This window comes from Phaenicophaeus curvirostris, chromosome 7 (genome assembly GCF_032191515.1).
Source record: "Phaenicophaeus curvirostris isolate KB17595 chromosome 7, BPBGC_Pcur_1.0, whole genome shotgun sequence".
In the NCBI taxonomy this organism is placed as follows: domain Eukaryota; kingdom Metazoa; phylum Chordata; class Aves; order Cuculiformes; family Cuculidae; genus Phaenicophaeus; species Phaenicophaeus curvirostris.
This window is the reverse complement of record NC_091398.1, coordinates 37,882,375-37,895,438: the sequence shown is the minus strand read 5'-3', so window position 1 is coordinate 37,895,438 and position 13,064 is coordinate 37,882,375. Positions and strand designations below refer to the sequence as shown.

The window sequence follows — 13,064 nt, the reverse complement described above, 5'->3', positions numbered from 1 at the left end:
CTTGACTCTGCATAGGACAATCCTAACATTCCCACTATGTGCCTGAGGGAGTTGTCCAACTGCTTCTTGAATATTGACAGGCTCAGGGCCATTACTGTTTCCCTGGGGAGCTGTTTCACTGTCCCACCACACTCTGGATGAAGAACCTTTTCAAACTTAAACCTCCCCAGCACATCTTCCTGACATTCCCTAGGGTCCTATCATTGGCACCAGAGAGAAGAGATCACTGATGTGTTTCTTTTCCAACCCCATATGTGTGTTATTATGGTAAACCTTGGGGGTATTTTTTTTTTCTTTTTTGACCATTCACAACTTGATTTTGTGCTTGAGTACTTTGTGGAATTTTTAGAACATTTAATTTCTTATTTCCTTCCCCATGCCCTTTTCAGACCACTTCTAGAACATCTCCAGAAAAAATGAGCTGTTTTAAATCCTTTCTGATGGATTAATGCTCTCAGATGGTAAAGATACTTTTTAAAGCAGGGTCTGTATTACTTAATTTTACTTCTACCAAATTCTCACCTAAAGGTTTGTCATAGTCCTATGTGGAAAGGCTGAAGTTATCCATTTTCTTCCAGCTCATTTAACGCATTATTATCAGGAGTCTTGTCTGAAGCTGTAAAGAGCTTTCCCTGATTCCATGGTGCTATGTACACTTTTTGTCATTATAAAATAATATTTTATAAAACTGCAAGGTAATGATCTGTATTAAGGCACAGTTTATGGGTGGTTTTACCTGCCAGAACTTGGGGACCCACAAAATTTCACAATCTGTGTGAGAAACTTCCAAAGGAAGGGTCTGATGTCAGGAGCGCTCGAGCAGCGAGGTCAGAGCATGCTTGAGCTCGAGAGCCCTGGTATAAGTGGACACAGCTTAAATTTACCAGAGGGCAAAGCCTCTTGAAGTATTTAGGATACATACAAGAACTTAATTTTCAGTAGTAGTTCAGGTCTTCAAATAACTACCTGACGAGGACCACAGAACAACTCAGTTGTCATCTTTTATCACCAAGACATCGTATCCATTGGTTCAGATCCACCATGGCACCACAGAGAGATGGGAGGTGCTACTCTTATTTAGGGCAGGTAGCAGATATCAGAGAGTAAGAAAGTGCATAGAGAGAGGAAGATAGCACAACACTGGAAGTGATAACATTCAGCATCCCCTTCTCTTTTTCCTGAAGGTTCTCCTTTTCTGTCTCTACCCTGTATTCTCTTCCTGCTTCCCTGCCCCCTCATCCCCTCCATTTTTGCATCTCTGAAATTGTGTGACTTGGCCATTATGGGCTGCTTCTCCTCCTGTTATTACTTTCCTCGAGTGGAATCTTCATTCACAAGCCCGATGAAACATTTTTCCCCTCAAACCCAGAGCGCCAATTCTCACTTTGTCAAGAGCTCCAGATAACCTTCACGAGAAGTTCCTCTCCCCCTGAAAACATTCCAGGTTACAGAGATCTTGTCACAGTCACTAAATAGCTCCTTCTTTCTCCTTTTCCTCCTTTTTTTTTGCTCAGTGTTGTTGCTCAGATTTCTCAGTTTTTCTTTGTCTTCTCTTTCACCATTCTCTCCTGCTAAATTTTCTCAGAGTTTTTCTTATGCTAACCCACATATGAACTCTCAAGTTGGCTTGTTTCTTGCTTGAGCCTTTCCCCACCCAATGACAAGATTCTCTTAACCATAGATTAAATTTAAATTACACAAAAAAATTATTTTCTATGCCTAAAATGTAAATAGAATAGGAGGAAATCAAAACCCATATTTTTGCCATTTACAGGTTTACTCGGGTCTCAGTGATTAATCAGATTATCAGTTACAAATATACACAACATTTTTTTCAAATTAAAGTGAGGCACACTTTCTCCTAGATGACATTTCCACCAAGCACTCTGTGACTCCCTCAACTCCCCATAGACATTAATACTCTGAGCACCTTGAACCCATGGCAAGTAAGAACCCAGAAAAAAATCACCTTTTAGCTTGTGCAATTGAGGACAAGTCACATTTTTTACATAACACTACCTAGTAAGCAGTATTTGCCAAGTTCTGTTTTCAAAGCGCTGTACTGGACCTACCATACACTGCAAAGTTCTTGAAAGAGGTTCTCGTCAAGCAGATTACTGCAGATTTGTATCCAATAATTTATTGTGTAAGCATTAAACTACTCATATCACAAACACCTGTGCGAGACAGTTGGCCTAGTCAATTCTTGTTTAACATTTAATTATGAATATAATTAGCATGAGTTAAGAGACAGGCCAGGCATCCGCAATAAAATCTCCACTATGCTAAAAACATTATAACTATAATAACAAAAGACTAAGTTGGGGGAGAACGTGACCCTCCTGAGCAAACTTTTACATGACAGTGAAATCCAAGTACAAATTATTTTAAAACTTTTTCATTTCCTTTGATGATAATTGAGAAGCCTCCACCATATTTATAAGACCAAATTATATAGCTTTTCTGTTCCTTTAATGTTAAGGCAATTTTTATCACTGCTGTTAACTCTTTCAGTGGGGTTCCTCGAAAGGCAAAAAAACCAAAGTCTCTCTAGAATGAGGTTCCCTATAGGTAGGTCTACCTGGGCTTCCTTCACAGAGCACAACTCTACAGAGAAGCTAAACCCTCACAGACTGGTTTATTTCACTTCCCTTCCAACAACTTGGTTAAAACTTTCTAAGCAAAATAATATGAACAAAGGTTTTAGCCACTAATTTTCTTTTCAATGTCCTTTATTTCTGAACATGTTGGGCTATTTTCCACCTCAAAAAAAAAAAATCTATACATAGGCATGCCCTCCAATTTTTTTTCCTAAAACAGTTGCTTCCAAACCTGTAAAGATCTATTTAAAAATGCTGTTGAGAAGAAACTGTTCGTAACTGTGAAGGAGAGGTCATTGAAAGAAAACTAGGAGGTTACTGGGGCACATTGTTCCTTGACACCTCCTGGGAACAAATAGCCTGGAATGAACCTCTTTAGTTACCAGTTTGCTGCTATTACAAAAATGACAGCCTCCGTTTACATCTTCAGTGGAATTATGCTTCCTTTCTGCCTCAAATTTGAGTGGAGACTGTGCTAGAATATGGTAGCTTTAATGGCTGGGAATATTACAGTTTAAAGATTTTTGTAGCCAGTTTATACACCTCTCTTGTGGAATACAGTCCTTCCATTTGAACCGCAATTTTTTTTTTGCTTATTGGTTTTACACAGGATGATTACATATAATCTTTTTTGTGTATTTTTTTAACACATGTAGATTAGAAGTCTTCCCTTCTAGTCCCTCAGTGTCCTATATCATCTTAGCACCTCTTCTAAAATGTTAAGGCTTTTCATTCCTATTCCAATGTCAGTTAATCATTCTTGAATCAGAATTTCACACAACTTTCCAGATAACATTTTAAAAAGCTTTCCAAAATGGATTTGATAGCTCTCAATCTCCACTGAAAACACCTAGTACCACTTTCTTAATGAGCTGGTATTATTATTGTTAGTATTATTGTGCATGGGAGAATACACGCTTCTACAGATATATCATACACTTATTCATATATATATGCATGGATGGATATCTTTGAGATTATGTTACCAAAAGAACCATTTCTTTTTTTAAGAACTCTTTTGCACCTCAACTTTTGAATACTTCCTTTTTTAGACATGTTTCTTTTTCTGGTCACGTTTAGCTTATGGATTTCTACTGGCTTCTTAGGTTTGGCCAGAAGATATTAATTATGATTTATCATGTGAGATATATTGTGGTGACCTTGGATTTGTTTATAAATCACCACTTTCACATGAAATTGAGGCTTTCTGATGCTATGCCAAGCCCCAAAACTTCCTTGGACCAGTAAATGGAGGATAGGAAAACAATTTCAATAGGAGGCTCGCCAACTGTGAATCTGAAGGCAGTTTGATTAGGACTCGAAGCCCACAGATTGAGATTATGACAGAAATTTGCATAATGCCAGAGACTGATAAGATTTGGTTTCTCAGGAACCTATTACGTGATGATGTTAAGAGACTGTCATGGATTTCTTACAGTGCAATATGCTGACTTGTCTTTCCAAGATGAGTTGGCCTTGAGCCTTGTTCTTTGTAAGCCTTGAGTGAGGTTTCTTTAGATGTCTTTTGAAAATCTCTTTAGACATCTTTTGTAACTTTCCACTGAGATGATACAAGGATGTTATGACTGTCAGAATAAATGAATGTATTTACTTCCTCTCTGTTTCTCAGCTACTATTTTCATAACACTGCATAGCAGTTCAGAGCAGGTCCTTGCTACACTATGTTGTCAACCAATGTAGCTCTCTTCTTTGATCATGATTATGTATTGATGATTAGATTTTTTCATTGCCTCCTGACACATTTTTTTGCCTGATTTTTGTGCAGACAACTTCTGTGCAAGCTCCTCAGAAGTTGCACTACTCAATGCAAAATTTGTTATGACCTGTTGAAGATTGAAGCATGATCATTGCCCAGATAGATGTGAGTTTCTGCAACATGTTGTCTCGAGCCACACAGGCAGTGGATTCTTGGGGGACCTTTCTGAAGCAGGAAGAGAGAACAAGCTCAGAGAAAATCTTTCAGCTGATGTCAGCCATCCTGGAGATGAAGACAACTGACCAACGTGGAGAGGGCTGACAACTACTGATAGCATTGCTAGGTTTTGTGGGTTTAAAAAAGTCTGCCGTTCTCATGAAAGAAGAATGCATTGCTTTGCTGTGTTATCCTTGTAGATTTTGTCAGACAAGACCAGTAAAGGCCACTATCTCACTTCAGCAAAACTCTAATACTGTTTTTTTAATCTAAAACCTTCAAATAACCAAAAAAGTTATAAAACTCTACCATGTGTCAGGTGCTAAATAACCATCTTCAGTTTCTATATCATAGGGTAACACATAATATTATGGAATTGATAGGAAAGACACTGTGAATCCTGCTTAGCATACACCAGAAGACCAATATGTATGAAACGAGTTGAAAAAATTGTTAATGGTCTACTAGAGCAATAATAATAATAAAATCCAGATATTGAAAAAATAAAAAGTATATGATCATCCAATGTAGATTTTAGGTAGCGTCTAGTTCCTTAAATTCACCATTATAATTCTGAAAATCCTTATTCAGCTGCCATCTACCCCTTAAGGTGCATAAGCTAATTAGATGCTGTGATTGTGGCCTTCGAAGAACTCTAGATGCCTATGGCTCTACTTCTTCCCCACACAGAGAAATGCTTCCTTTCTGCCAGGGCTGAAAAGCTGGAGCTCCACCGATGGAGAATTACTTTGCCTAAGTGTCTGGGGAGCCCTGATCCTGTGCGGTTTGCCAGGACCTAAGCTACACATGCTAACTAGATCTGGTGCCCTACAAATGCTGCTCCTTCTTCAGAGACTTGGTGAATGATGTGGATCCCATCTTTTCTACTCATCCTGCTCAAGCCTGAGATATCTCATCTTGGGTTGTGGATTCCACTTGAAAGCCTGCAAGTCAGATTTTGCAACACGACATTTTTATTAATCTCATTCTTGTGTTCATCTACCATAAGTGAGAAATGCTCAGTAGTAACAGATACCTTCATTCAGAAAAAATGTCTGCGGAAGAATCGTAATTCTGCCAAAAGGTTTTCTATTTAAAGTATATACATACATATACATCTGCCTCTCTGGGTGAATTTTAAACAATAAATCACCTATTTATCTACAGTATTTACGCGACACTTATTAAATTCTTATTACAGATAAAGAACTGAAATGAAGGTATAATCACTAAACCTCATTGAAAAAAACTCTTTCCAGTGTAGTAATCTTTCCAACCTGTTGCAGAGAAAATCAAAGACCTGAATTCAAGTCTTCCAAACCAGAGACAGATGTTGCAGCTTTGGGAAATGGGTGGAATTTTCCTTTGTGGAATATCAGTGGGGCTTTTTTTGTAATTGCAGTTGGACAGATGCACTGTCTGTACAGATGCACTGCCTATACAGCTTTCTCCAGCTGAAAAGATTTGGAAGGACTTGTCAGTATTTGAATATTTCCTATGCTGTGGATATTGGCCATCACTGCACAGAGGGCTGTAGCAGACAAATCTCTTTTTTTCCCATGCTTTCTGCTTCAGATCTTTCAAGAAAACTAGTTTAATTAAAATATTTATAATCAGCTAACACATTTACCTGCTAACATTTCTTAACAGGTTTGGGTGGTAAGGTTTTTCATTGTTGTTTTATTTCAGTGGCTGAAGTCCTGGCATAAGTCTGTATGGCCATGCGGGCTGAATTCTGTAAATAAGGTGATTAAGTGTTTCAGTTATTGGCACTTCTACCACCTTACTTACATGAAGCACAATTTTACTTGCAGACAATCTGTTGAACCACGTCTGTTGATCTTCCAGAAAATCAATAGAACTATTTGTGGTGCTAAGTAATTTAAGCGTGGCTGAACCTGACTTCAGAGCAGCATTTGGGCACACTTTAGAAGTGCATATTTCATCCAAAATACCACAAAATGACTTGCCAGTAATATACTAGACAAAGTCATTGGAAAGAAAATGCTTTCCAAATCTTAAGAAACAAAATTAGTATTAGGTCAGAGGTCTTATGGCCTTCCATTTATCATTTATAAATTCTCTGATATAAGCTATATGGACAGTAATTATCCAGCTTCAGCCTGGCAAGCCGAATTCTGAGATTCTATAATGCCCTGGATTATCTTCTAGTATTCTGGATATATCTAAATTGTTCTAATATTATGGCCATATCTAAAATTATTTATAGGGGAAACTGAAGGTGGAGAGCAAGCACTTTGCCTAATACAGAGCACTGTAAAATTTTGTTCCTATGCACATAGTAGAGATGTTAATTAAAATGGTATCATCCAGGAAAAGTAATACTAAACTCTCTGTGGATTCTTTCACTTAATCTTTAAAGTAACCTCAGTATAAGGAGTCCATGGCACCTCTTGGGTATTTCTTCTGAAACTTTTAACTAAATTCCCAAGAAATGTTATAGGCAATTTGTTACTACCTACTACAGATAAGTTTTTAGAGCACTTCATCTTATCAAACGTATGGCTCTGACTAAAGAGTGCTCAGTGCTGGACCAAAGATATAATCGTTAAATCATGGAATTGTTTGGTTGGAAAAGACCTTTGAGATCATCGAGTCTAATTGTACCTGTCCAGTACTAAACCATATACCTCTAAACACCTTGTCTACCTGTCTTTTAAATACCCCCAGGGATGACGACTCAACCACTTCCCTGGGTACCCGTTCCAGTTCCTGATAAATCATGGCAGTGTGGCAATGCATCCTACTTACCTTATTCCTAGCCAACATCAGCATTATTTCTGGCATTATTAAGTGCTCCTTCTAACTGCACTGCATCCCCATGCCCTGCATGCTAATAATTCCCATTTTTGAAGGACAAACAGAAAACACAGAGATACAAGAGCATCTTTTTCACAATAACCTGACGTAGATGGGAAATTTTCTAGCAGCTCCGAACTGACCAGGCAGAGTCATTAACACAAAGTAGACAAAGAATCAGCTGCAATGGAAATGATATTGAAGATATTTTTCACTTTGCCTCAGGACTATTAACATATAGAAGAGCTCCAAACCCACTGGAAACATCTAATTGTTGTTTATACACGGTTTGGGTTTTTTTTAAGTGGAGTTGGTAAGAATACAGATTTGTAGATACTATGGCAGTAAAGGCCAAATAAAGAGAAGATTGATTGGAAATCATAGATTACTTTAGACAGCTGGATTAGGTAGAAATCACCCTGATGAGCACTAAAGCAAGCAACAAGAATTAGAGTTTTGAAATAGTGCGAAGCATGTCTTGGAGTGCTAGCATTTACTTCCTAGGAATAAACTGTCTCAAAATCCCTCTATAAATGACTGTTCATTAGCCTATCAATGTGCATAATGGCTCTCAAAATCATAATAAGAATTAATAATAGTTCAAATAGCAGAAAGGGACATTAATTTCTCATTCATGAATATTAATGCTTTAGTAGACTGTCTCTTCCTGACATTCTTTCAAAACTCTTAATTCGCATTTCTATTACAGGTTACCTGTTATTTGTACTGTCAACCCCCTCCCCACCGGGCCACCAGAAGATTTCAAATCACTCTCACTAGGCATTAGCAGAGAGGGCGAGAGCAGGAGAGTGCATGAAGGATGAGGTCATGGTGCCCTGATAACGTTTCTTAGAATACAAGAGTGTTTTCTTAGCTGAAGCCTACACCAAAGGACCATGAAAAGTAGCAATAAGGGGAAGGAAGACTCTATTTAGCTCCAGAAGACCAGTATGATGGTGGATTATCAGGAAGAGAAGGTGGTAATGGCAGAGGAGGCATATTAAGAGCTGGGCTGAAGAATAAGTTGCCTGAGAAACAAACTGTATGTGAGGCTGTGCTCTGTGACCTCTCCTCTATTCCAAGAGGACAAAGTAGGTGGACAGAGAAACACCTGAAGGGCATGTTCAAATGTTGCTGCTTCAATGAGCATCTTATCCCAAGGCATTGCAGAAACTGAAGCAGAACAGTAAGAAAGTCTTTATTCCTTTTCCCGCCTTAGCACTGCAGAGATCGTGCAACAGGAACTGCAACTCAAGAGAGAACACTCTCCATCTAGTTTCCATGTGCTTTGAAAGGAGAAGAAAGTGAGCTGCCAAGAGTAAACTTTCAGGTAATGCATTTCTTTATGATGTGTATTTAACTGCACTGCTTCTCTAAATAACTGAGAAGGGAAGGATCTTGTGAGATGTATTTAACTTCATTAGATCTGATGCTGGGTCTTGAAAAGCTTTAGTTGAACTAAAGACTCTTATGAATATAAAATCAAAGTGAGCTGTACATTAAGGGTTTCATATTCTCTGACAGCTGCGCATGTGCACACACAGCTCTCATTAACAGTAATGGCAAACATGCACGCCCATCATTCAGAAAACAGATCTCTAAGTACTTTATTGGGTTTGTTTTTCTCCTAGAAATTTTTCTCTATTGGACCTTTAATTAATCTCCTGCTAGGCTTTTTCCCTTTAAGCTCTCTCCCCTCACAACCCCATTTCCAATGGGAGTAAACCTCGAAATCACTTTGTTTTTTCGTCAAGTTTTTCCAAGCTGATACAGTTTTACAAAATGCACCTGCATATATTACATACAGAAAGGATTTGCAGCACACAAACCACAGAGACATGTAGCAGAATAAATGCCTTGGACTTTGAAAAGAGTTTTGATGGCTGCCAACTTAAAAAAAAAAATAAATTATAGAGAAAAGGTAGATATGAAAATGAGAACATTTATTTTTTGCATTTTTTTTTGATCTCTGCAAGGCAAGAGTCTGCAACCTTGTGGAACAAAACACATGCATTTCGTTCTGATTAACATAGAGACAGCCCCTTCTAACATGATTCACAATTATTAGTCTCTCTGTTGTGTTTGGGGATATATGGATTATCAGCCTAACGTATTTTGAATACATACACATTTTAATTCCTTTCCTAAACCATTTTAGGCACTACAGTTATATCGCATATATAACATTTATAGATCAATATTCTAATATTTTTTTTCCTCCGGTTAAATAACTAAATGCTGCAGGAGATAAAAGGCAGTAAAAAACAATAAAAAGACAGGATCACGAATAATGGAAGGTAAGTCAGATTCAAAATGCCTCTGTTCTTCTATTTTTAAGTTGATTATTATTTTTCTATAACAGGCTATTTCACTAGCTTCTGCTGTATCTGATGTACTTACTTATCGCCTCCACAAACTGTTCAAAGAAGCAGTATGGGAACAGCGGCTCAGGCAGCTCTCTGAAAAACATCTTGAGTGCTCCGGTGACAACGTGGATGTCCTCCCACTGGCTGTCGTCCAAATTCAGCTTCTCTTCTGGGAAAACACGAGGAGAAATGGAACAACTGGTTTTAATGAAACAATTACAAGACACTAATTATTATGTTAATGTTTGCCTACTATCATCAGCAACCGTTAACAGCCTTCTGCACCTAGAGGTTTGGTGCTGTGCATGGTTTTTTTTCCCCCCCCCTTTTTTTTTTTTTTTTGTAGGAAGAGAACATTTTCAATGGAATACCATCTGTAGGAATGCAGCTAACAAAAAAACAGGAGACACAAAGAGACGGCACCATTGACACAGTATGTCAGATACATTTATTCCCATAATGCATCAGTATGAAAATTAGCATCACAGCTCAACATGATTCAAAGCTATTTGGTTTTGAGGCCGAGGGGCTAAGAGTTGCCAACGATGGCCGGCTCAAGGGACCGGCCTAAAGGCCTTGCTGAGCCAACAGGAGACATATGCTAAACATGGCAATAGAAAATGAGTTATTGCTTTACATGTGTTAGCCCTGCTATGTACAAGGGAATAATGGGTAACGCTTTTCTCCTTTTTTTTGCCTGAATGTAATGTCAGCAAGGAATAGAGTACTGCGAGAGAAAGGATATTAATTCCTTCTTACTGCTTCAAAAATATTTTGTTTGGTTTTCATCTCTGGGAGGAAGATTTGCCCAGCAACAATATTAGACAGACCCCTGTTGGCCTACCTAGGCTATGCAAAGCTGTCAAAAATGATAACACACTAAAGACAAACCACAAGTGCCTACAAAACTGTTTTGCAAACAAAAAAAAATGTTTTCTTTTGAAGCCTTTTTGAGCTAAGGAATTTAAATATAAAAGAAACTAAGTGCTAAAGTAGAGTTTTTAATAAAAATCACAGAAGATTGGATCGTTATTCTATTTTTCTTTGGTTTTATCTTTTCTTTTTAATTCTAGTAATTTGATACCATTAGAACAAAACAAACAGTGAGATTATAATCCATATAGAACTCTAGGAAAGTATAAATCCTTCTAAGTCCAAATCAAAGTGACACACACTTTCTCCAAGTTCTATTACTCAAAAATCAGCGTTTTCTCACATGTGCTACAATTCTCTTTTTTTGCAAATTTCAGTTTGAATGCAAATCAAGCGCCAACAGTGAAAACTACTTAAAAAAATTAATTTGAAGCAACATAATTGTAAAACGTTTTATAAAATGTCACTGAAATTCCATGTTTAGCAATACAGCTGGCTCCAAAAGCAGCCTCTGTATTCAACTGTTGTTAAACAAAATGATAAAATTATTGGAGACACATGGACATCCACAACTCCAGATCCCTGGTACTTCAATGCAATAGTTTTCTCACTACAGAGTTTACTTTTGAAAGAAAATCTTATTCAAAATGGAGGTCTCTTTCAACTTTTATTTAATAGATGTTATTAAATGCTTTCTAAATTTCTGGATTCAGGGGATGTATACAAATAAAGGACTGGACACAATTCCTTAACTTGGAGTAACGTGAGACAAAGCTGGAACAAAGACAGACTTGTGCATTTCATTTAGTTGTCTTGCTTGCTTCTTTGGTTTCAAGCTTTTTTTTTCCCTTCCCATTGAATTACCTCAATCATAAAAGTAATGATTTGATCTCAAATGAGTTACCAGAGGGGATCTTCTTTAGACTCTGAGATCATATTTGATTGATCGTATTTCAACAATTAGCCTTTTATTTTGCCACACACTATTGAACTAGATCGACAGCATCTTAGCAGGCCAGCTTTAAACAGTCAACTGTTAACAATAGCATCAAAAAGAGAGACCTGATGGGGTTTACTGTCACTTTAAAGAACAGGGTGGGTTTTCACATTGTTGAAATCTGTCAGATATTTTGAAATGTCCCTCTCACTATGGTGCCACACCCCCTGCGTGCCCTTATAATAAAATTGGTTTTACTCCTGATTAAATCATTTTCTCCCTACCCACTACCATACTTCTCATAATGGACCTGTGTGCTCTACAGCTGGTGTTCTTCCCATGGTACCAATTCTTACTTTATCTTTTAAGCACTTTGCTGCTAAGATCTCATGCAGAGTGCTTATGTTTTGTTAAGAGCTTCATTCTTAGAGAAATAGCTTAACACATGTTCTAAAAATGTTGTACAACTTATTGCTTAAAACACATTTAGAAAATGTATAAGTACTGTAGCTTTGGCACAGAACTTTAAGTAGAAACCTTAAAAAAAATACCCAACTTGTTTTTGCCATGCATTTGTCTTAAATGTCTAAAGTGGAAAGCTTGACTTCTAAGGCTTTATAGAGACTTATCTTACCAGATTTTTGCACCATTTCCAGCTCTTCAAGGAAACGTGTTAGGAATGTATCATCGTGAAAGCAAAGGGTGTCAATTTCCCCTCTAGCAATAAGAGAGTTTTTAAAAATGTTTGCTAGAAGGAACAAGTGCCAAGTCCAAAAAAAAAAAAAACCACCAAAATTATAAAGAAAATAGAAGTCCATTCAGTGTAAGACACTCATTTGGTTCCCACTAGTTGGAATCGCTCACATACCATGGCAATAGGGCCATAAACAAATGCACACACGCATTACAAACTCAATTTAAGGGGACGACTGGACTTTTTGGCTTTATGCGAACATATATCTTATTGGGGTGTTTTGCTTACATAAAGATTAAGTCCCAAATCTGGTATGTAAACTTGACAGTCAAGGACTGCTTTCAGTCAGGAGTCACTGTATCTGGGAAGATGCTCAAAATCTCACAGTCCTAAAAATTTGCTCTAACTTGTCAGTAGTATTTGATTAGTTCAACCATCACTGCCAGTTGATATCATATATCTTAGATACAGACACAAATATGTCCAGAAAATCCCATAAAATTTATGCTAATACTCAGGCTGAAAATATAAAGACCACATTAAGGAAAAAAAAACAGTGTGGGCACCTGTCAAGGTTATTAGTTAAAAAAAAAAATCAATATACATTTGTGAAGGGAATGTGTGTTTTACTGTGTTATTATTCTTAGTAAATCAGCCTTTTCAGCAGTGCACATTTTTGAATGACTTGCAATGTCTGAAGTAGAACCAGATAGGAGTTCATCTTTAGTTTAAGCACAACATCATAAGCTTATCCTTGTTCTAAAAGGAAGAAAACAATCTGTGGGGATATCAGCTAAAAACAACAACAACAAGAAAATAGGAAAATTTACCCAGGCAGTAC

At 37.4% G+C, this 13,064-nt stretch overlaps 1 protein-coding gene across 1 annotated transcript in view; it reads right to left on the bottom strand.

Annotated features, from left to right (window-relative positions):
- Positions 1–13,064, bottom strand: part of ARHGAP15 (Rho GTPase activating protein 15) — a 325,214-nt gene that overhangs the window by 50,714 nt on the left and 261,436 nt on the right. Inside the window, exon 13 of the mRNA XM_069861592.1 lies at positions 9,754–9,888. Coding sequence (XP_069717693.1) covers positions 9,754–9,888 — 135 coding nt within the window. The remainder of the gene's footprint in view (positions 1–9,753; positions 9,889–13,064) is intronic.